Raw genomic sequence first — 25,118 nt, 5'->3', positions numbered from 1 at the left:
CCCCGAGCGAATGCCTCAGGTTCCCGTCTTGAGATTTACACACACACACACACACACACACACACATGTCGCGATTGTTCAAATGCGGACGTCTGCTGTGGAGAAGAAAGAAAACAAATTCAGGAGGACAAAGGAGACGCGAAGTTGGCGGCTGAAACGCGCGGCGCCGGCTGGCTTCTCCCGATTCGACGCCATCCGTGCACACACTCGTTCACGAGTCTCGGAGGCTTTCTCGAATAAGTGGTGTTCAGAAAAACCAACGCATGTGGCGTGTTTCTCGCTCTGGCAATATCTTCCACCGAATGCGGCCTGCGAAAGCACGACGTTTAAGATTCTCTATTTTAATCCACCGTTTTGGGCGTGGGGTTTGAACACCACCTACAACGGTGAGCACCGACCAACCTGCCTGTCTGTCGGGCCGTAGCGTGTGCGGTGTCACGTTTCGTCTATTTTACGTTCTCGCAACGTTCGTACAACTTTGTCTGCCTCTCAACTTTGTCTGCCTCTCAACGCGAGGATATAGGTGGGCGTAAATGAAAGCTTTCTGGCAATACAACGTGCTTTCGAAAGTGAGAAAGATATAGCAGCAGAAACAGAGAAAAACTACTCGTGCAAAGAGATGAATTTGTGCCCCGAGCACCAAGTTTAACTTTAGAAAGTTAATAGCGAGGGAGGGAAGAAACAAGACAACGAACAAATATGATATTTGCCCAGTACTGCGGCGTCAACCAAGTCATTTCCGCCGCCGCAGTAGTTAGGCAAGTGGCCCAGAGTTTAGAGAGCTCTTTGGCGTGCCCAGCGTGAATAGAGGCGTCAGAAACGAAATTGTGGGTTCATGACTGCGCGCAAATTATGTTTCAAATTAATAATTGATCAAACAAGGCATAGAAGCAGGCCACATTGTGGACAAAGCCTTTAAACGGTTTTTCGCATTCAAATACTTTGGAGCGTCATAAGTACACGCGCATTTGGAAGCGACATCATATGCAGACTTCGTTAAATGGCCCTTCTGTGAGCCACTGCTATTTCTTTCACGACGACAGTGGGCGTAGCGCGACAACGCAAGTTGCGATGATTTGAAATTTGCTAAATTTACTTGCAGATGACCCATATTTTCTACAAGTTACCAGGTATCTTAAACACCTGGGAATATTTCGTCGTTAGCTCTGAAGCGGTGGTGAAGCCTCGTCCACGCTAGTAAAGCAGTACAAAATGGAAAAGGCATCAAAAGAGCAGGCGACGTAAATGACAGCCGCATCACACTGCACCGTACTCTGCGAACGCAGAGTGCGGACCAGCGTACGACAAAGAGAAATACAAGATATCACGTCGCTGCAGCGCCGTCTCTTGAAACCTAGAGATCACGAACAGAGCAGAAGTACAAGGAAGCAGACAAAGACACGCCTATCAAATCAGCGCGTCGACATTCGTCCTTCAGTCGAAGAGGGGAGGCACGTCACCAGGCTTGCAACGAGTGAGGTGATCGTCTGGGACTGGTGCGGAATCCGCTGGTGCCGGTCCTCGTGCGTGCCGGGGTGGGGACAGGCGTCTCAGTGTGAGAGCGCCTTCAAGATGGCGTGCACTTCTTCGGCTATGGCCATCAGGACGAATTCGAACTGGGCCTGCAGTAACAAGTAAAAAAAAAAGAAAAAAGAACGGTTGATCCGTCTTTCAGAGGAATCGGTCGTAGGACGAAAGTGAAAGGCGTGTTCGAAGAAGCAGTGGCTTGTAGCAGCATTGGAAATATGCGATTATGGCCTAGTGGTTAGAGCATCAAGGTTTGCTGCGATGGATGACTGAGGTTTGATCCCACAAGCGCGCGCGTAATTAATTTCTTTTAATGAGCCATTCCTCAGAAAAGCAGCAGCAGACACGGTCAGGAAAATCCGGGAGCGTTTTCAAAAAAGAAAAGCTTCGTTTTAAAGGGAGTTCGTACTTTAGGTGCATTATGCCGGACTTGCGTATTATTTAGTTTCTAACCGTTAGCTACTTTGCAACAGTTCAATATTTCAACACACGTTCTTCCAACGCGCATGGTCAGTAGCGGTTCTGACCATACAGACCGTTCTCGTGGAGTAGAGAGGAACAAGATGGCGAATAGATAGAATAGACCGAAAACATGCGAATGCGATGTCATTACCACTTCTCTGCTTGAGTGTGCCTCATCATCACTGCAAAAATGTGGAACGGCAGAGGGAAGACATGTGCATTAGTTGACTGCAAAAATAGTGAATGCAGTATGAAAGAATGTAATTAATCTGTGTGGCCAAGCTCACAGACCGCCGCTATACACAAGGACTGCCTGTGTTGCCGACTTTTCGCGACGCGCGTTTTTCCTCGAGGATAAAAATATTCTCCCATCTGGCCGCGCTGTATCGCTAACCTCAAAAGCAAGAACGTCAACGCTAGAACGTCGGCAAGACAACTCGTTACACAGTGACAAAGGGAACAGCGCCGCTTCCTGGCACAGTAAGTTTCATCTACACACATCCACCCCAAGTCACACCCGAGCTTATGCCTACGGCATCGCGCACGTATCGAGAATAAGTGAAAGAGCGCGCTCTTAAATCAACGCGCCTAAGCATAGGTGACGGCGACTACACCGACAGCGCAGATATTTCGAAGATGAATGCTTTGTGACAGCCCACAGAGTGAGCGAGCGACTACACCGATAATACGTCTTTGCTACAAGCTACAACAAAGTACAGAACATTTAACTACCGTGCCTTGTGCGCGGCAAGAACTGAGCACATCCACGATCGATCAGGCAGGAAATAAACAATCAGATAGTGACCTTGTTGACGAGAAAAACTTGCGCAACAAAACTCAGCAATCAGCAATCAGGCCAACTAGATGAGCAATTGATTATTCTACAGATAGTGACCACACGGAAGAACATTACTGAGTCAGAAACATTACAAGCTGCTGCTTTAAATTAATTGGGAAATAAAGAACGAAGAACAAAATACACTGATCCTGATTTAGTCGAGAAGCGGAGAGTTTGGACAGCTTGGAATACATTTCGAGTCCCCCTTCGAGTACAATCATCCTACACGCTGCTATCGCCATTGGACAAGGTGAAATGAGCTGCAAAAGCGCTTTCGACAAGTCCTATGATGCTGTGGCCAAAGCTTCGTGCAGTCCACACAGTAACCGTCTACGATATCTGCCGAAACAAAGGTTTGCTGAGCCTCATTCGGGCGTCATGTGCGTTCATTATAAATACAGAGGCAGCGGAGGAAGCTAAGGCAAGTAACGGACGCTCAACACGTGATCGAACATGGCGGCGCCCACGGGATCGCAGTGAAAAGGGTCTATAGCTGGAGAGGGTGTAGTGCCAAGCGTTAAGTGTGATAGAGAATGTGGTGAAAGGGGTGAGAGAGTGCGTTAAGTGAAAAGCAGTGAGTGGCTTGTGAATGGAGCGTGAGAGGGAAAATGATGCAGGAGTCGGAAGGTGTGTGAGGAACGTGGTTAGGGAAGGGAAGAGTGTGAAGGAAACAAAGTGAGAGTTCACTGGCTGAGCGCCAAATAGTAGTGAGAGAAGGAAATCGCGCGCTTTCGGATGAACTCGCCATTTGCAGAAGCGTTATCACGTGAGGAGGAGAGATGCGCGCTCAGCGGGGATCTGCGGCGCCAGCTCGGTCAACGGATTTCCAAGAAACCGACGCTGTGTTTGACCATCGCTATATCTATGGCTTCTACCACAGCTTTGTAAGAGGCCGCAATCGCTGCTTCTAGCAAGGCCTTTATTAAAATTTCAGCTTTTCCATATTCTCTGCAGCTTGCGCAAAGTGCCAGACGATGGGAAAAGGCGTTGGTGAGCCCTTCATTCGGGCATCCCTTTACGAAACAAACCGATTTTTCTTCGTGCATTGTAATTCGAGGAAGCGCAAGCTGCTGCCTACAGCAGTAATTGAGCGCAAAACATCAAGAGTCGAGTCGCATTGGTACGTAAAAATGAAACAGAAAAAGAACAAAACATAATTTTATGTGTGAGAGGCAAAAACCAAAAATGGGCGATGTTTTGTAACGACTCCTTTCGCATTTTATTCTTTTCAACACGACGTCAAAGTTGCGTAGTTGCTGACGCTGGCGTCAGCACTGCGTCAAAGCTTCATCATTTGGAAATGATACAGGTCAGGTTGAGCCCACCTCTCAGCCAAGAGCTTCCCTTCCAGGAATTCAAACATGGACTCTGCATTGTCGGTTCACAAAAGCTTTACATTTTGTGGCTGTACGCGGCTATGTGCGATAACTTAACCGTGAATTTCGAATTTCAGAACATGACTCGCAGTACAGGTTGCCAGACACGCCGTCAACGCTTAGAGCGCGACATGCACTTAAGGACCAACAAAAGTGGCAACTGTCACCATTTGTACAGAGCTCCGATTTCTCAGGATTATAAATTTTGCTTGCCATAATACTGTCACCAACGTCTTCTTAATTAGCAGGTTATTGCTGCTGCTTCGCGTCCTATGCGAACGCATGCCATCAGACTTAGCCCGAACAACGATGAAAGCATAACTTTAACCAATGCGTGCTGTAATGAGCAAACATCGAGTGCTTTGGAAGTAGGACACATTGGAAGTAGGACAAATTAAGCTATAGCACATTCAGGGCACCTAGCCATAATTCTCCAGCACCCTCCAATGGAGAGGCAAAATTACGCTTAAGCAATGTTCTGGTTAATTGTGAAGGCGACTGTACACTTGATGCGCATGTAAGGAAAGTTTAATTACACTTGCGAATGACAGGAGGCGGAAGAAACACCAGGAAGGCACTGCTTCAGGTCTGGCTTCCCGACCTTTTGTTTAACATGATAAAAACAATGCTAAAAGAAAAGTAGAAAAGAAATTCTGTATTTCTTATACAACACCTTGTTCTTGACATTTTTCGACAACACTAATGCGCTCTGGAGGTGTAAGGTTCTCAAGTTTGAAATTATTGCTTTAACATTGTGTGGACTTGTTTGTTTGTCAAATGCACCACAAAAAAGAAAAAAAAAAGATGCAACTTACCTTGGTTTTTACCATACCGGCTCGTTGGTCACGCATGTGCTCCAGAGTGGCTGCGATGTCGATTTCCTTTGCTCCTGTTGGCAAGACAAATCGCGTCAAAATGTGCATCCACGAGAGGTGCCCGCAACAATAAGTCCACTGGGAAAAAAAATATTTCTTACCTTTGGCCATTCGGTTCAGGACCATGTCGATCAGGCAGTAGGTCCCCGTTCTTCCGATGCCGTCACTGCAAGTGAAGAAAATAAGTATAAAAATTCAGCAGATCCAACGCATTTGTTGAAATCTATGTGGAACGGCACTCGCGCGAAGCGGTCAAGGAAATTACGCGCATCTAAATGCGATGCGTGTAATTGTTATATTGTTTTCAACCTGTGCAAAGAGTAACCTCGTGCAACGTTTCATGCTTATGCATTACACCGTTCACAAGCTATGCCGCAATGCAAACGCCAAATCACGAGGATGCACAGTGTGAGACGTCGACGCAGCAATGTGACTGGGACGAAGGGGATGTATGATGCTTGTCGAGAAGTGCGACAAAGGCCTGAATGCCGTTAGGGATTACATACCCCACAAAGGGGTTTCTTTTAAAGCTTCTATTTGAGAGGAAATGCTTGATTGCCTGAGGAGGAGTTGTGCGAAGTTCTAAACAACTCGAGTAGAATGAAGGCGGTAGAACTGGTGTAAAAAATTAAATTATGGGGCTTTACGAGCCAAAACCACTTCCTGATTGTGAGGCACGCGGTAGTGGATGATCCCGAAAATTTTGACCACCTGGGGTTCTTTAACGTGCACCTAAATCTATGTACACGGGTGTTTTCGCCCCCATCGAAATGAGGCCGCCGTGGCCGGGATTTGATCCCGCGACCTCGTGCTCAGCAGCCTAACACCATAGCCACTGAGCAACCACGGCTGGTTAGAACTGGTGTAGAACAAGTTCATAAGAGTGTCTTGTTGCAAGAGTTGGTACATGCTGTTATGCAGGTGAATGCAAGCAAACAGAAAGGAAATCATATAGAAAAAGAAACATCAGGGAGACACAGACCCCCTTCGGTTTGCTAACGTAACTCTACGTAATAGCGAGTAGAACAGCAGCGCAGGGATTAGTTCGCCCAAGTTTCCTAAATGCGCATTGCCGTATATTTATCATTTCAAATCTTTGTGGCGTGGACAAGGTATTCTTCCGATGACGAGGATGGCCATCATCATCAGCGTAACGTAAGAGGTGTGTGGATACAGAAAACCCAGTTCAAAGCTTTTAACTGCTGTCGCGGTAAAAAAAGAGAAGAAAACGCATGGAATGCCTCGTAACGTGGAAAGCGCGAATATGACATTTTCGCATTGTCTCTCCCGTCGTGAACTCCGCGGTCAATGCAATTAGTTGCGTGCAGCATGCGAGTTCTTACCTGCAGTGAACGACAATGGGGCACGAGCGTCCACGATACGACTTGTTCACCTTCCTGCATTGAGCAACACCCACAGGAATATATTGTCGCTGCACCAGTACTGTCACCGTGTAAACACGCACTTTCGAGTGGAGTTTTGAGGAACGAGATGGAGTCTAACATCAGTACTGAAGTATAGCGCAGCTAGACAAAACACTAGAAACAGATGGGATGCGGGCGCTAACTGCCATAGCAATGTGGCTGACGAAGTATTGAAGAAGTATTGACACGACATTTTCAACTTGTCATTTTCTCGCGCCTAATGAACACACGAGTACTCTAAAGCCTAAAAAAAAAATATTGACAGTCGTCGGAGCGTCTAAAGTTAGTTACTATAATGCTTCCTTCTACTAACCAGAAGGCGAATTTACAAAGCTATTTGTTCGAAACTGCTCTTACGCAACCACCAGTAGCCTTCAGTAATGATTTGTCCCGCATCGGGAGTGGCCCGGTATTTGTTCCTTACGGAGGAATCTAGGTCCCGCATCAGGAGTGGCCCGGTATTTGCTCCTTAAGGAGAAATCTAGCGTAAGGCCTCCCCGTTTTTTTTGTGTGTGTTTGTGTGAATGCGGGAGCTGTTGCGGTTTCGGTTCCCACTTGGTGGATTTCTCATGACGTCATGATACGTTGGCTCGATCCAGTCTCGCTATCGCCGCAGGTGCCATTCGGGAGCGAGATGAAAAGCTCAGTGCTGTGATGTCACGATAATATCTACGACTCTAGGTTCACCCTTGGGAGAACAACTTTAGTATCGAATTAAAATACTGTATAAACGTCTAGCAACCTGCGCATTCGCAGAGTGTGAGCGTTTTAGCGTGCGAGCGACACGTGGTAGTGTGCCTAAATCTTCGAAAATAGGTATCAAGTACTCTTTTCAGGGGAATATCGAGATACACAAGACACACAAGACATAAGGCCCATTGTATAAAAAAAACACGATTACTGAAGGGAAAGTTTGTACATATCGACAGTATTAAAAGATATATTCTATTTGTCCAGCTGCGCTATAATTTTTTTACCACCGAGATGCATCGAATTGTCCTACAATGAACATGGTGGAACTTCCATGGTGTGTTGAATACCTGCAACTTAGCATGTAAATGAATTAGGCGCAGCAGGTTGCAATTTCTCGACCCTTTCCCACAATATGGAGCGAGCTTCTGATGATGAATGGTATCTCGTAAAGAAGTTATGCGCAAGCTGTAGGGGTCACATTCTCGCACCCTAAAGTAACATAGAAGCTCCGATTCATGTATGTGCACGGGAAAATCACGCACATCTTGTTTCCCGTCACGAAACGCTAGATAACATACATTGGACAACATAGGACACTTCATACAGTTAAGTAGCTCCCAGCACACAGTTAAGAGATCTGAATGTTAAGACATACACACAGTCAAGCCAAGCGGTAGCACCTGCAAAGAGGGAAATGACGCGACAATTTAATACAATCAGTTGCAGTGCACCAGTTCAGGCACGCGTGAATAAATCATCCCGCCTAACGTCACAGCCGAGTAGCCGGATAATAAATTACTATACAGGGCACAACATAGAGCCATACAGATATGTGAGGCTGTTAGTCCCCTTCGTTATCTTCATAGAGCACTCACAGTAAAAGATTTAAAAAAAAATCACAACCCTCTTAACGACAACACCAGCCACGTTGAGAACGGGTGCCAGCATTACTCTGTTCTTTTCCCAGCCGTCACTTTCGTAAAGGTCTGAAACATGTCTTTAGCATAAAGCTACAAAAACAAAGCGAAAGATTAACAGAGGCAGGGTAGTGCTGTAACGGTTTTTTTCTTTCGCGTTCTCATTTCCTGTCTCTTCTGGTGATTACGTATAAAAGAGCTACGCTAGCACTCCTGATTACCCTCTAAAAAACATAGAAGCACACTTACGCGTTTATGCGTACGTACGTTGCAAAGTGAGATGTACTAAGCCAGATGGCACATCTAGATACTAGATATCAGCACCGTGCTCTCAAGTTACATATTCTACACATAGTTCACATGTACACCAAGAAATTGATTCACATTTTCGGAGACTGGAGGCAAAGATAACATATGCATTGGGTATTACAGGTTGCACTCGACAGTTTCATCACAAACTTTCCAAGCTGATGTCGGTCTTCAAGGAACCAACAAACCGTACACACTTGGGGAGCGCAAAGTGGCATACCTCAGAAAGGGAATGCCATGATATGGTAAAGGAGAAAACAACAGAATGAGAGACTCATATTATATATATATATATATATATATATATATATATAGAGAGAGAGAGAGAGAGAGAGAGAAATAAAGGTGATTGAGAACAGGTGAGAAAGATATAAAGAAATGATACGAAAAGATAGGTAACAGGAAGAAGGAAACGGTGCACGAAAGTGAAGGGAGGGCTTACAACAGGTTCGAAAGCAGGGCACACAATTGAGTGGAGGAAATAACAAGAAAGCAAGAAACACGCGGGCTCCGTCTTCCACACGTAGTGTGTTGCAGCCAGGCCGTAGAAGCAGAAGAAGAAGTAGAAGAAGGAGGCGCAGAGAGTAGGCGCTTGCGGTGGCTCTCCTCCGCCGCACCCATCACTTTTGTGACTATGCAATTCGCACGGTGAACAATTGCACCAATCACAAAAATGATGAACGCAACGGAGGGGAAAGAGGAGTCGGGCGAGGCCTCCCGCAGCAGAAGGAAGAACCGACGCCGCGTCACCGTCCGCCGGAGACGACAGAACGGGCACCGGCCCAGTAGGAAAAAGGTTCAGCGTGAGAGACAGGGACAGGCATAGAGAAAGCACAGAGGGACGGAAAATAAAGAAAGTTACGCGGGCGCTCGCGTCGACAACAGCGCGTGATGACACGAGAGCGCAGCGTTCACGTACCAGATGGTTACACAGTGCATCCTATACTGTTCAGTCAGAACACTGATCAAGCTTTGGTTCAGTTAAACGAACCTCGCCACTTGTGTGGAGATGTGCAGCCTAAAGCGACACACAGTCTGGACTGATAAATTATTCTTTCAAAACATAGTTCCTTTGTTTTAATTTCGCGGTAACAAGTTGATTATCAGAGAAAAAAGTATGAAGGCCAAAGTTTCATTTTCTTTTTTTAAGTTCGCGTCGAAACACCGTCGCTGGCACGTCAATGTGGCGTCACGGATTTCAAAGTATTTGCTCGTACTCATGGATTTCATGGCATCCACGAATGCCTAAAGAGAGAGAGTGAACAGAAAAGTTTGTGACAGTTTAAGAATGAAAGGGTGTATGCACGTAGCCCAAGGCGAACTATATTTGGCCAATTTTCATCGGTAAGATAGGCCCGAATTTTGTCTCTAGAGGAGTCATAGATAGAAATTTGCAAGCTGCGGGAACTTTCCCAGCGCCACAACGGCCAAAGATATGATAAAATACTTTAAAGTCTCTGACATCACAGTGACGTACCGACACTAAGTTTTCGGTGCGAAGTTCCAGAAATAGAAACATTTTCTCTTCTGGAAACCAACCACCCTGCCCCAATATTAGCGAAAATAAAGTATTGAAAGAATAGTTTGCCAGCCAATACTGATTTACTGTGCTTCCTTAGTATACCCCTCTATGAAGTTACCGGACCACTGCAGGTATGAACGTTGAACGGTATTCTGGATCGATCAGTTTCTGCAAGATTTCTATCACTACGTGTTAGTCGCATAAGTCAGCCGAAGTGGGTGCGATGAAAAAAACGGCATACCCTCCAACAGCGTCAGTCCCCGGTCATGTATTTGTCCAGTGGATTGACAGTATGCCCGCTGCTTCAGTGTGACCTCACTTTAGACAAGACTTCACGAAAAAGTGAAAAAAAAAAGTTCTATAGAACGATCGATCCAGAATACGACCGTAGAATTACCATAAAGCCGTGTGCGTGGTAGGGCATAAGTGAAAATTATTTCAGTTGAAATGTTTGGGCAAAGAGGACGACAGCTCCTGGCGTTCCTTATTGTGTCCGATGTAATGGCAATGCAAGTGCATGATATAAACCCAATTCACAACACGTAATCAGATCCGGTGACACGATCTGTTGGGCGAGAACTTTCGAAGAAAGGTCTAATCGGCGTGCCTTGGAAACACCGCAACGGAAAACATAAAAAAAAAGCACACGAGAAAAAAAAGGACTAGGTAAATTCTTCCATTTCTCAGGAAGGTCATACTACAAGAGTCTTTTCATGAAACCAGCAACAATCAAATAAGAAGCGACGTTTCATAGATACAGAATACGGGATACACAGCTTTACATGCTCACAGAAAGGCATAGTTTTGACATACGTAGAATACCAACATTTTGCTTTCGATCACACAATATCTAGACAGCGTCGTGTTACCGTACACAAACACAATAGTAGCAATCACAACATAAACGGTAACGCGTAGGACCGCTTAACGATGTGCGTATTGCTTTCGTTCAACGCACCTCTCTACTGGGTCAAATTATGTTTTGCTGTTACCACCACGCACAAACAAAAAGAAAGACAAATGATCCCCCTTGCTTGAAACGAGAACGTGAAAGCCGAAAGCAGCAGATAAAGAAAAAAAGCGGGGGGGGGGGGGGGGGGGAAGGTACATGAAAAGTACAAGAAAAAGAACAAGGTTTTTAAAAAAAATGTGTTGACATGGGGCTGGCTGGTAGATGTTGTACCCGAGTGTATCAATAGCGCATGGGAGAAGGAACAGGAAAAATAGTAGGTCGACTGTTCTTTGGTGAGTCGTTTGTAAATGTGAAGCGATTGCACTCCTCTTTCACAAGTTGCGCGAACCGCACGACGACACGCATTGCGCAGTTATCTGATAACTGCACCCATCGAGATGTCTGCGCTGTTACTAATCATTTCTGAGCTCGTCCCAGCGAAGCCAAATAGGGTATACAGTTTTTCGAGGCATCCTCAGCTGGAAGCTTTCGTTGCTGGGAAAACTTATACCGCTTCCAATCCACCCAGAGCCCTATGGTATTGGTTCCACCCATCAGTGAATGCACAAACTGACTGTTTAAGACGCGTGACATTCCTCAAGCAGAATGGCTTGACTGTTCACAACAAAAAGCGAATTGGAATAACGGATGTCAGACAAGTTCAGCGTCCTTTTTAACGGCGAAACTTTCAGCAAACGAGTGAGCTAGAGGGAACAGAGCATACAGCTATCCAGGTAAAAACAAAGAAAGCAGAAAAACAGACAAGCAAGCAAACAAAGAAACAAACAAACAAAGCAGAACTAAGCAGAACAAACAAACAAACAAACAAATGAAAAAAAAAGAAATTTACAAGGTACAGTACGCCAAAACTGAATTCCTGCAATCGAAACGCTCGCGCTTCGCAGACGGCTTCATCACAATAGAACGACAAAGCAGAGCGCAACGAGATCTTTATTAAGGCGTCATTTTCCCGTGCTCGGCGCACGGGCAAATCTGTGTAATATATACGACGCAGCTGCTGCCCAGTCAGGCACGAAAGGGGATCGTCGCGGGAAAAGCTACGAAGAAGGCTTGACGGAAGACCCGCCCCTCGTACTCCTTTCTTTCTTTTTTTTTGTGCTCCATGCAACAGTCGCGCGAGCGCGAAGTGCACATGCTCAGCGTTTCGGTGAATAAAAACTTACTAGTCGTCTTGCAGCGCACACAATTTGCGCGACGGCGCCGAACGCAACGCTTTTTCCCGTCGCATATCGTAAGTACAGCTGTCACAGAACACCGCCTCAATGAGCCAACGCGTTCGCGAAAAAAAAAAAGAATAACGAAGAGAGAAGTACGCAATCACGCAGTAGTCAGCGCATTCGCGCCGTTGCGCGAAATCGCTTGACGGAGCTAGCGCGTAAAATCCCCTAATTAATTATACAGGCAAGCGATCTTTTGCTGAAGAGCGTGCCGGCAGCAGGCTGGTCACCGAGCTTGCACGGTCGAAGCCGCCTCCGCATTCCTTCCCCCCTCCACGCCCCCCTCTCCGCCTCGTCTCGCTCAAGCCCTTTCTCCTACTATGCTTCACCACCAAGAAGCACGGACCGACGCAATGGTTTCGCTTTGTCGCTTCAGTCGCGCGCCCGCTGACGACGGCGCGTATAGTCGCAACGCGTTGCGTTCACATCCACAGAAACACACGAACGTTGCGTTTCGCGCACTCACGAGAGGCAAAGAACGCTCGAATCGGGAGTCGCAAGCGAGCGAGCCGCTGCGAGCGAAGCAAGAACAAAAGAAACAACAAGCACTCAGCGCAACCGTACAGCGGGACCGACGGACGGCGCGAGATGAGTAAGACGGAGGAGGAGCAGGAGGAGGAGGAGGAGGATGAGGAGGAGGAGGAGGAGGTGTGTGTGGAAGGGGGAGGATAAGGAGGAAGGGAATAAGATTGAATTCGGAATTAAGCATAAACCTTTTGTCGGCGACGAAAATCCGCGCACTTAAGTGCTCTTGTTTGCGCAGGAGCCAGCGTGCTTCCCCCCTCTCCCTCTTTTACACGCGTACCCGACCCGAACGTGTGGGAGAGAACAGGAGTAAGAAGGAACGAGGCTGTGAGAACTCCGCACAGCGGCAACGCGTGCACACTGCGCGAGAGGATGAATCGTGGCTCGCCGGCGCGGGTAGTTCCGGTGCTGCTGCAAGCCGCGACGGCACCGCAGCAAGACGCGTAGGAAGGAGGAAGAAAAAAAAGAAAGGTACTACGCATGCTCGAGATAAACGCAGCTCCAGCGCAAAAAGCGAGCAGTACGGCGCGGGGAGAACGAATCAAACAGAACGAAAAGCTTCAACAAAGAAATAGAAAGAGAAGTAGCAGATTGCAAGGAAGGGAGAAGAACAAGGAACAAAGAGAACCAAATCTTTCGGGTGCAACATTCGTTAATCATCGTTTCTTTGTAGCAGCTGTCTGTCCCGAATACACCGCAGACGTTTTCCTCGATGTTAATTTCTCTCACTGCAGCGCGTCGTCTTCCGTCGCGTCGGCGGGTAAAGCTGGCCTGGGAAAGACAGCGAGAACGAAGAGATGAAAGGAAATGAAGTTGTAGAAGGAGCCAGGAGAGGAGGATTCCAAAATTTGTCGGAAAGAAAGAGAGAAAAGATTGCAGAAACAAACGCGACCGCGTTTCAAGAGGCTGAAAATTATTTGCTCTTAACCAGACTCCACCCCCCCCCCCCGCCCCCTTTTGCGCCTTTTCCTCCTCCTTCTCTTTCTCCTCTTCCTCTTGCTCTTTCGCGCGAGTTGCTGTTCTAACTCTCGGGAAACGTTGCGAGCGGTGAGGCGCACGCGAGAAGCGAAAGAAAAGAAAGGAAAAAGTGAGAAAGAAAGAAGAAAGAGAACAAATGCGGAGACAGATAAAGCGGGCAGTGCCGGCGGGAAGCGGAATTTGTTAATCTCTTTTTCCTCGACATTTGCGGATCAGAAAAAGGCATAAAGAAAGGATACCAGTGAAGGGAGCAGGATTTCGTTGAACGATTCTTTTTGTCTTTCCGCCGCCTCATTCTCAACGGAAACGAAACAATCGCCGCGCGCGCGCGGATGGATTAAGAAAACGGAGCAGCGGCACGAAGAGAAACATTATAACAAATTGAAAGCGTGATGAATGCGTGCCGAAAGAAGGGTAAGGAAACAATCAGAACTCTAGTGGAAGAGCGGTAAAGGTGCTTTGGTGAAATTGTTGTGCGTGTAGTTTTATATGAAAACGTGTGTCACTAAACAAGTCATTCGGACCAGTTGTTAGTGCTTGATAGTAAAAAAAAGCACACGATATAACGAAAGCACTTTGCGTGCGTGTGTGCGTGCGTGTGTGCATGCGTCTTTGTGTGTGTGTGCGCGCGCTTGTGCGTGCGCTTGTGGTTGTAGGCGGGAGCGGAGAAGGGTTTCTTATGCTGTCGTTATACAATTCTCCTTTAGCTCTGGACGTTCTTCAGAAGCCCCATTTTCCTGTGCAATCAAGGCCTTTTCTTCTTTCAGCCTGGTCGTTGGCTCTGCCTTGATATACCTTCAATAAAGGCGCAACACGCTTTACAGGAGTCGGCTCTGCATGTCAGGTGACGGGCCTAGTGGTACCATACACATAAAATTGAAAGAAATGTCATGCTTACGTCATGTACAGCACTTCGAGATTTTGTAAATAGAAAGAACAATGCCATGTAATGTATTGACGTAATTTTTCTCTTAAACGGTTCTTCTGAACCAACCGCTGCGGCAAATACTACGTGAAGTGTGTGTTCGAAATACGTAACCTATACGATTCTTGTTGATCGTATATCTCGTGATTTATCAGTAAATCGAACAGGGTGCGTTAATTTCGTTAAAGGCTGGAAACACATATTGTTATTATTCTCATGCTATTGGCAAGGTAGTATTAGCAATCTGGTATTATAGCGCTGAAAGCGTGAAGGAGTGAGTCCCCGAATGACTCGTTATAAAGCTACTCCCACTCTAATAGAACCAACGGCCCAAGGCAACTTGACACATCTTGATCACCTAATCACAGTTTGATATATTTCCACTACGTTGCACACGTTTAATGCGATAACCCTGCACTGCGATAATATTCCACCACTAACGACCTCTAGAAAGTGGGAAGTGGACTTCTCCTAGTGAGCCCTCGCCAACTGTTCTAAGTGCAAATAAAATGCCGATTAAGACCAGTTAACTAAAATAAGTATGGGAGCGATCAGCATAAATGCAGCGGAGGGGGGGGGGAGCGTGAGAAGGGGGTGGTGCTCGCTTTTACAACGTAACAACAGCCAGTGCGCGCTACACTCGCTGGTGATAATCACACAGCGCAGCTTTTATTGACAAGAGCACGTGAAAGAGCCGCAAGGTTTTTTAACGAACCACTCGCACAGCCTCGATAATTTATGCATCGCGATTAATCATATTTCCGGTACTTGGTTCGTTTATCGCGGGCCACCGAGCCCCACCTTCACCGGCCCTCGCGCGCGCGCGCGCCGGAACTTAATCTCGCAGTTTTCAAACACGCAAGCTTGAGCGAGATACAGAGAGAGAGAGGAGAAATGTTGGCTCCGCACTTTGCTTGTTCCTGTAAGAGGACGCACGCTCTGTGCGGGCAAAGCACGCAGATGAAGAGAGAGAGAGTGTGTGTTGTGTGTGTGTGTGTGAGAGAGAGAGAGAGGGAGAGAGAGAGGGAGAGAGAGAGGGAGAAAGACGACGGAATAAAAGGTAGCCGCGGCGAATCGTCTGTCGCCATGACAACATTTCTCCCGGGTGCTTCCAAAATGAATGAGATATGTTAATCCCCGGGCACAGTTCAAAGATGCCTTAAGTGCCTTAAAAACAGCAGGCGGGCGAGCGCCGGCGGCAGCGCAGGCTCAGGGCGCTCTCGCTGGCTCGCCCGGCCGCTCGACGCGCACAAACGCATAGGCGAGCAGTAGTAGCGCTTCCGCTGCCGCTGAAAGCGCGCGCGAGCACTCATTACAAGCGCAGCAGACCTCATTAGCGTCGATTTAGAAACGAGGATTGCTCGCCGCCGCTCATGCTACGCGCCTTCGCTGCCTGTTGCGCTGGCCCAGTCCTCGCTATATCCGAATGCCGCCGCGGCGCCGGCGTTTTTTTGCTTCTCCTCTTAAATGGCTCCAGCACGCCCAATTTTTCTTTCTTCTAATCTTTCCAGCTTTCTTCTTCTTCTTCTTCTGCTTTCTTGTAGAGCGGTCCCTGCAGGAACGAGCAGCGAAGTTTCGCCAACGAGTCTGTGTGGGGAGGTTCGCGCTAATGCGAGCGGAATTGGCCTTTCATTAATGACTGCGCTCTCGAACAGAAAATAGCGCGTGCGCTCGCTCCGGCAGACCGACCGACCGACCGTCCGACCAGCCCGCCTACATGCCTGTTACGCCGACCGGAGCTTATGCCAGCCAGAAAAGACGGCGCTTTCACGAGAATGGCGAGTACTCGCGCTTGTTATTTTCTGGCATCCGTGGAACCTGCATTGCTTTCTTGCACTGCTGCTGCTGGAGGGAACCGCCGCAACTATTGGCGGACGTGGCATCTTTCTTCGAGGGAGCTTTCGTTCCCCCTCACCGATTTCTCCCTCTCTCTCTTTTCACGGCCGAGGCTCGCAACCCACCCGACATCCGAATGCTCTGGGTAAGCCTGATGTTAAGTGTTTCTCTGTGCTTTCATATTTTTTCCGCCGAGAGATGCTTCTGAGCATTGTTTCCGAAAAGAGAAAAAAAACGAAAAAAAGTGATAAGTAAACCGTAACAAGACACGTTGTAATAAACTAAAATGCATTAGTAAGATCTCGATGGGGGCTAGTTGGTTCATATTTAGAGCCGGGGTCGAAGAGCGCCAATAAGGCAAGAACGCGAGGAAACAAATACCACAGACAAGCGCTGTCTGTGGTATTTGTTTCCTCGTCTCCTTGTCATATTCGCACTGTTCAACCTCAGTTCTAAAAGGCTAAAATGCTTCGACTACGACCTGCGGACAGCCCTGTGTGAACTTCATGTGCCAAATAAGGAAGCACATATGTGCCTTGAGCATTCCAACGCAGAGGGAGAACAGCGACAGAGGAGGCGGCAAGCACAAGCGTTGCTTAACGACTGCTTAATTTCTGCTTTGGTATAAATCGGTTGCCGCCCAGATATTGAGCTACAGAATGCTCGGCTACCCCGGTTCTTCTTATTATATAGAAAAATAAACAAAGAAAAAGTAGACTTTGTTCAACTTAGTGGAAAAGTGTGACAGCAAACTTATGACTCGACCAGTATTTTCTGGCGTAAGCTTCAGAACAGTGAGCAGACGACACGTGTGACACATGAAAAATGTGAATGCCGGGGTTCTCTGTTTCGAGCAAACTGCCTTTGAAGTACGAAACGATATCACGGAAAGGAAGTGTGTCATAATGTATATCGAGGGAAACTCATGTCCCCATGCACACTGAAGATTTTCAGAATTCCGGGGAGGTTTCCTTATCTGGCAATGTGCTGGAATGTCAGCTAAACTAAAAAGCCAATATTGCTGACCCAAAAATAATAATAATATAACTATGGGTGTAGCACCTTGAGAGAATTTGATTACTCTATAGAGCAGCATCTTCTGCCAAGTATTCTGACTACTCGGGTTAAGGCATTATTTTTACAGTGGCCAATTGGCAGAAGTTAGGAAATTTTATTATTTGTGCATCGACGGAACTCGGTATCGACGGGGCGCTGTCATTAAAGGAATGCTACAGGTGCGTGATCGAAATAATTTATACTGAACAACATGAGATTAAAAAAATATGCACGCATGACTATTTTTGAGTCCCGCGAGATGCAGCGTGATGCATATCACTCCCCTGCAGCTGTTCTATCCGCCCTGACAGGATGCTGAATCTAAGGTTCGGCAGAACATGTAAATCTTCCATCGGCTGTTATCGACGCTTGACTAATTCAGCGTGCAATATCCGAGTGGTCGCTAATATTAATCACACAGTGCACCCAAGTGCCGGTATGGAGCTCACTAAGTTTGTTTAAAGGTAGAATTCACCCTCTCATGTTTTCGTCGCATTACTGATTTAGCTCTTCTGGGCAAACAATGATAGCAGCCCAAAAAGACGTAAAACGGTTTCACGTTAAACATAAATTGGCAAATCGGAAGGCAGCACACTCGCGACAATGGTTTGACAACAAGCATCAGATACCAGCACGACAAGAAACACGCTCATACAGCATTGACATTTCAAGGCGAAAAAAGAGAAAATCATTCAAGGGCGAACACTTGCGAATGAAGTGGGAACAGTGGTAAGTGATATATGAGCGAACATGTCAACAGTGTTGAGGTAGCAAGCGTGAGTTGACGTGACACGAGGAAGCATAAAATGTGAATGCACCCATACAGTTCAAGAGCTCTGGCGTGCAAACGCACACGTAAGCACTTATCGCACGTAACAACACGCTGGTGAATTGGCGAGTGACGCCTCGTTGAAAAGCGACTGCCGCTAAAATGCATCGGTGACGTGCCATTCGGCGCCAGGATACTCGGGAAAATTCTCTACATTCGTTTTTAAGAAAGAAGCACCGTCTTCTGTAGCAACACGCTGAAAGCCACGTGCTTTGTCATTGAGAGCACTTTCTTGGTTTCTCACATTTTCGCCCGGAGGCGTTTTCACAAAGCGATCAGAGAATGCACTTCAGCAATAACTGGGGTTCTGGAAGCCAGCACGTAGAAAGCAAGCTGCCATGGGGCACGATTCCGCGTAATTCCTTCAATATATGTAGCACGTATTTGAACATCCTATCGAAGAAAGAAACGCATTTGACCCGTGTCCAATAATCCTATATAAGCATGTATGGATCCCACATAAAAACATGTTACCATATGTCACATGGGCCACCCTATCCAAGAAACCTGTATGCCCCGTGTCCAATAGTCTAACATGAACACACGGGGACCCAATATAAAAGCCCGTATGCTTCCTTACGTCATATCCGGCACCCTATCGAGAAAAAAAGAATCATATACCCGATAAGTTCCATGTCCCATAAAGGAATATATGGGTACAACAAACAAAACCTCTGTATGTTCCCATATATTATAGGATCAAAGATTACATTCGGCAGATATAATCCCCTAACTATATGAGGATGGGCCATATGATTCCATATAACATATGGGGCATGTCCCATACATGGGCCATACCCCGTATGATATATAGGGTGTCCCACATAATTTGAGCGAAGAACTTAAAAATGAAAGGCGCGACTCAAGCGAATTGAACCGAACGCATACTATTCGCAATATCATATAGTAACTCAAACAATTTTTGTTTCCCCTATAACTCACTAATTATTTACATTTAATTACCCAACTTATTATTTATTGGCTGAGGACCCCAAGTATGACACGCATATTTATAGGGCACCTTCAGAAACCACCGATGGAGTTGTTTCCTTTACGATACGTCTCACGTAGTCGTTTTTTCCGGGTTGCAAAGAAAGCCCGCGCAATATGAAAAAAAAAAGAACACGTGACGGGGCGCTTGCGCAGTGGTATCGTGCTGCTCTCAAGCGTTCGTTCGGTGAGCAAGTTTGGGTCCCGTAGGATGACGGCCAAAAATGCATGTTGATGGTCGAGCGCTGCCGAGGAGATAGAGAATGCCCTGCCGCTTCCCCGTCGCCAGTCACGATGCAGCCGACCTTGTTCACCGAACGCACGCTCGAGAGCAGCAGGATACCACTGTGCAAGCGCTCCCTCACGCGACTTTCTTCAATTTCGCGGGGCTTTCTTTGCGACCCGGAAAACACGACTACGTGAGACATATCGTAAAGGAAACAACTCGATGGGCGGTTTCTGAAGGTGCTCTACAAATCTGCGTATCATACTTGGGGTCCTAGCCAATAATGAAAGATAAATTGGGTTAATCAACCTAATTAATTATGAGTTATGGGAAAAACAAAACAAAAATGTCTGAGTTATTATAAGTTATTGGGAATAGTATGCGTTCGGTTCAATTCACTTCCTACGCGCCTTTCATTTTTAAATTCTTGGTTCAAGTTACGTGGGACACCCTGTATAGAGTGTCCCAACTAATTTTAGCCAAGCTGTTCAACTCAAAAAATAAAGAACGTTTAAAGATTGAATCGCCATCCCGACCCTGCGAAAGTTGGTGGCCAGCGAAGGTGTTAGAAAACCGCTCAAATGCCGTCGATGGGGATATGAAATGTTTTATTGTTATGCCTAGTCTTAGCAGGACAGCGCTGTTGAGCATTGCGATTTATTACTCTTCGACGCTCATCGTGTTCACGCTGCTCTTCGGGAGTCTTTGCGTAGTCTACCCATAGCGGTCTTGCAGTGAACCGAATGAGTTGCCAGGCAGGTCTCCCTTTTATATATGAAGTTTGGTGACGTCACTCAATGATTCGTATGCTGCTGTTGCCCCTTTCCCACCGGAGCAGCTTATGCAACCGTAATCTTTACCGGGAAGCACGCGGGGAGAAGTAACGTGCCTCACATTGTTTGCAGACGCCTTATTATCCATCATGCGGTTTTGACGCTTGTTTTGTAATTTTCTTTATTGAAATGAACACTGAGCTGTGTGTTGTACGTGTGCCCGATTCCAAAGGAGATGCGCACTTTTTTCGTTTCAGTTTCTTTCTTTCTTTTCTTTTTTGCTGACAGACACGAGAAATCCCGACCAACTAGAGGCTAACAGCTTCGCTGTAAAAGACAGTGCAAGATACTATCATAAGACCTACGGTGTCCGGTAGACAGACATGTGACGACCAAACCCTGTAAGTTTTGCAAATGTATCTGGCGCAGTGTTTTTTGAAATCATCTTTTCCGTTGAGCTGCTTGGCTAACGCTATCTGGGGCACATGGTACAGGAACATACGTGCTTTTATACGAGATCCTGTAATTTTCCTGCATTGCATATGAAGGTGATGGTGACTTTTTTTTTTATTGGGGCGTCCCATGTCTCATATGTGAACACACTGGTTTTTAAATTGGGATCGCCATTTGTACATATTGAATACGGCGCATGTGGGTTTTTCCGATAGGGTACCGCTGCGCCTCGGTGCGGATACTTGCTGACCAAATAGCCCATATAAGAGGGCCGGCGGAGTACGCTCGGACCACCCGGTCCTCCTGTGTATCGGGATTGCACCGGTACCACACGGTGCTGCCTGGGAACAGCATGTGCACCTTTGTAAACGCAATCTTTGTAGCGTAACCAATCGTTTGTGAGTGAGACTAGGTGAGCATCTTTCATCTGCTAATGTGTCGCAGTAGGACGCTGTCAATAATGAAAATGTCGGGGCCTCAGAGGGCGCACCTTAAGTGGAAATGTTCGTATTTATTTTACGTAACGGGAGGTATTTACACACAAAGTCGATTGACGTCTCTCAAGCTAACGACAGAGACAGTAGGTTATATGACGTCAACCTGGTGCGTAAGAACGAAAATAAACTGGACACGTATTACAAACGCTACGTCGGAGGACTGAGCCCACCGAGCGCGTCTCTGACCTTCGAAACTCCAGGATAGCCTTGATGGAAGCCGGGATACCGTTGTCTGGCCACGAAAGGAAATGGAACTGTGTCACTGTCCGGGTCTCGCTGGTCTTGAGGTTCTTGAGGTAGAAGCTGCGCACCAGGTAGTCGTCGCACCAGATGTGTTCGGAGACGAGGTGCACCTGCGATGGAGCGCGGAAATCGACCGTTGTTACAAACTAGCGCCACTTCGTTCATCCGCCCTGGCCAATGAAGGCGCAAGAGGTTCCAGCTGCATCGAAATTTACACGGATGGTTCCACCAATCCCATCAGCCCTACCGCCCCAGTGGTTGTTCCGTCAGATGCCACCTCTTTGTAGTTCAGACACTATCACACCACCACGTCGACAACAGCTGGTTAACCTCCCTGCCTTTCCTCCCTCCCTCCTCTCCTCTCTCTCTCTTTCTGCGGCACTCCCAAGTGCAATCAACCGCGTGCTCCAGCAACCATCAAATCGTTGGGCCGTTTTCTTCAACTCCCAAAAGCAGCCTTACAAACTGCGCAGTTTCAACTACGTCATGGGTTACACGAGCAGCTACGGCACGAAATGAGACACGCTCATCACCAAGCTCTCGAGAAAGGACACGACATTGCATTTAAATGGTTGCCGAGCCATTGCGGAATTGTCGGCAGTGACAGCGCAACTGAAGCTGCGCGCTGGGATAATCGAAAACAGCGGGTGCCTATACCACTTTCGAGAACAGATAATGCGTAACAGATTCAATCACTTGCTCGCCACATCACACTTCTACGATGGAAAGCACTGGGTTTCGGTAACTCACGCTTACACTCTCTCGACCCTGATGATGATGATTACGATGATGATTCATTGGCATCGCAATTGAAACATGGCTGTAACAATATTCACCGAGCATGCTCGAGTTAATCAGGTATGCTATACTAGCTTCTTATTACAGCGTATTGTGTACATCTCCTTTATCATTATTCTCTTCAAAACATCTATATCTACTTTGTACCACTACCTATGCCTGTAACGAATCCGGTCATATCAATCTCTTCCTTACTTTTTTCCCCCTCAGTACTCTAAACGTCTCTCCCTTACATCGACTGCTGATCGGTTGATGCTTCCATCCACTTTATATTCAAGCGCTTTTGGAAATTCTTGTAAATCTTGTGGTCTTGTTCCAATTTTTTTACATCCACTTCATTGTCTATGTTTCTCTCACTCTCTTTTTCATGACTCCTGGCTGTCTATTTACACTTTCAATTACCCTGAACTTGGTTGACAGCTTTCTTGACCTCTTCCTCCATTCTGTGTCCACTTAGATAATCTCGTCCACTTTAGCCACCCATTTATTTTCACCCATGTTCCCGAGTCTTCCTCCAAAACTAATTTTGCTGTGCTCTTCCCCGACTTCAAAAGAGGCCCAAGCCATGTCACCCTGCACTGCCTCATTCGGGGTTTTACCATGGCCCCTCAAAGCCAGCCAGCCTAGCGATCCTTGGCTAACTTCAAACCCTGACAATATATCAGGTTTTAAGCACAGAATGGAATTAGGCCATTCTGTGGAACGCAGTTCATTCATATGTTTTATTGTCGCTCAAATGTATGGCAGCGGTAAAATGCTGAAATCAATGTCCTCCCCACTTCCACTCAATGCCCGAAACACGCTAGCTGGACGTGGTAGACCAAGGTTACAAAAGTGTGGCCTCTCAAGGCCAACCAGCCGACCGATCTTTGGCTAACTTCCAACCCTGATAATTTATCAGATTTTAAGCACAAAATGGCATTATGACATTGTGTGGAAACCGGTTCATTAATATATTTCATTGTCGCTCGAAAGTATGGCAGTGGTAAAAAGCTGGAATCAATGTCCCCTTCCTCATTTCTACTCAATCCCCGAAGCTCGCAAGCTGGACGCGGCGGACCACGGTTACGAAACCCAACGCGCACGCTTCGTATCGTTGCGTTCATATGTACAGTTACTTCATGCGGTGACATTCTCGCCTCATTCGCGCTGTTGTGTTGAAAAGAAGCTCGCCAAGTCCGTCTTAATATTTTTTTACGTTCCTCTTTCGAGAGAGTAGAATCCATTTAGGCGAGCAGAAAAGAAAGACTATTTGAATAAGCAAGAAATAAAGTAAACATAAACGACTGACAAGCGCGGGAACATGTAAAGTGTGTGGGAAACACAAATAACTTGGCGCATAGAGAACGAACGGAGAGAGGCAGGGTGAAAGAAAAGAAACATAAACGGCTGAAAGGAGGAGGTGAGAGACGGAGGGGAGGAGAAAGTGGCCGGAAGAGAAACATTGGGCGTCTCGAGTAACGAGATTTAAATTACTCGCTCAGCGGAGAAGAAGGAGCACGGTCTTCCAGAGCGGTGAAACGAAGCGGCATAGGGGTTGGTTGGTGGGTAACGGAAGAAAGGAGAAGAAAAAGAAAGAAAAGAGAACGAGTGCCATTGCTTCGAAACGGAAAGAGGAAGAAAAACGCAGGGAATAGAATTTGGGGACAAGAGTGCCCGACGAAAGGAGCCCGAGAAGAAGGAAAATGTGGAAGTTGGAAGTGCAAGGGTGCGAGTGGAAGTGGTAAGCCAACGCCGTCCCCACCTCTCCTCCCCCCCCTCCCCCTCACACATACACTCCGGCGGTTGAAAAACCGTGGTGGTGGTGGTGGTGGAGGAACGCGGCATGGCCTCACAAACGACATGCGACGAAGTTTAGCGCAGCGAGAGACTGCTGCTAGACGAGAAAAAAAAGGAGTGGACAAATTAGAGAGGGAAGGAAAAGAAGGAGGAGAGGTAAGAACGGAAGGAAAATGTAATGCGGAGGCGACGCACAGGGCTGCCCCTCACGCACTCGCCGAAGTGCGGCGGTGGGCGACCCGTATGAAATTTCGAGCGAGGTGAAGGAGAAATCTCCGTATACTGGAGCGGCTTTCTCGAAACGGAAGGTCGTGGGCTAGGAGTTGACGACGAGAAACCCTACTCCTGAAGGGCTGGTTCCCCTTCATCCAGTTATGTCGAGCAATCGGGAAGAGCGAAATATTGCGCTGTTCCGTTTCGAGCACGTACGTGTCCGTGCCCATTCTAACGCTTCTTTTTTCTTTTTGTTGAGACGGTAGCATTTAGCAGCGGAATCGCTAGGTTATCATTTTGTCTTAAGGTTCGGCGTATGTGGAAAAAGAAAAAAAAATAGAAGAGGCGAGCCTACGTGAAATCGAAGAACGCACACAAGATGTAATCTGTCGCCGACAAAGAGTGCGTGCGCCCGCGTCTGTGAACGGCGTCGTAGCGTTTTGCCGAATAAAGGAGACAGAATATACGCCACGGTTTAAAGAGAAAAGTTGCATATGTGAAGGCCTATGAGTTAGTTTTGCTGCGTGTCAGGCACCTGTTATGGTTCCGCGAAGCATGACTTGGTCAAAATAGAACTTCCTACACAGTGCTCTGCAAGTGTTCGCTCTAACCGTGACGTCATTTATGGGAAGGCCCGCCCAGTTCACTAAAACAAACAGAAACCTCGCGCTAAACGTGGCGTAGGTAGGGTTTGCCGAGCAGAAGTTCACCGCGAACGCTACGAAATGTATCCTTCAATCGGAACGCAACGAAGGCTTTTAAATGCTACGCATTTGGAATACTTTGGGACAGTGACTAACAAACAAACACCTTTTGTTCTGCTCGTATACTATTCGTTCTTCCGGTAACGAGCGAACAATGCTT

The 25,118-nt window shown here is 47.0% G+C and overlaps 1 protein-coding gene across 3 annotated transcripts in view; it reads right to left on the bottom strand.

Moving 5' to 3' along the window:
- Nucleotides 1-506: 506 nt before the first annotated feature.
- IA-2 (tyrosine phosphatase IA-2) overlaps nucleotides 507-25,118 on the bottom strand; it is a 663,183-nt gene continuing 638,571 nt past the window's right edge. For all 3 annotated transcript variants that reach the window (XM_070532244.1, XM_065429889.1, XM_070532245.1), the window contains 5 exons: nucleotides 21,408-21,574; nucleotides 6,422-6,475; nucleotides 5,180-5,244; nucleotides 5,019-5,092; nucleotides 507-1,622 (listed from right to left, as the gene is read on the bottom strand). In XM_070532244.1, coding sequence (XP_070388345.1) covers nucleotides 1,551-1,622; nucleotides 5,019-5,092; nucleotides 5,180-5,244; nucleotides 6,422-6,475; nucleotides 21,408-21,574 — 432 coding nt within the window. In that variant the 3' untranslated portion in view covers nucleotides 507-1,550. The remainder of the gene's footprint in view (nucleotides 1,623-5,018; nucleotides 5,093-5,179; nucleotides 5,245-6,421; nucleotides 6,476-21,407; nucleotides 21,575-25,118) is intronic.

The sequence above is a fragment of the Dermacentor albipictus genome, chromosome 1 (assembly GCF_038994185.2).
Source record: "Dermacentor albipictus isolate Rhodes 1998 colony chromosome 1, USDA_Dalb.pri_finalv2, whole genome shotgun sequence".
NCBI classification, from domain to species: Eukaryota; Metazoa; Arthropoda; class Arachnida; order Ixodida; family Ixodidae; genus Dermacentor; species Dermacentor albipictus.
This window is presented reverse-complemented; position numbering and strand designations above follow the sequence as displayed.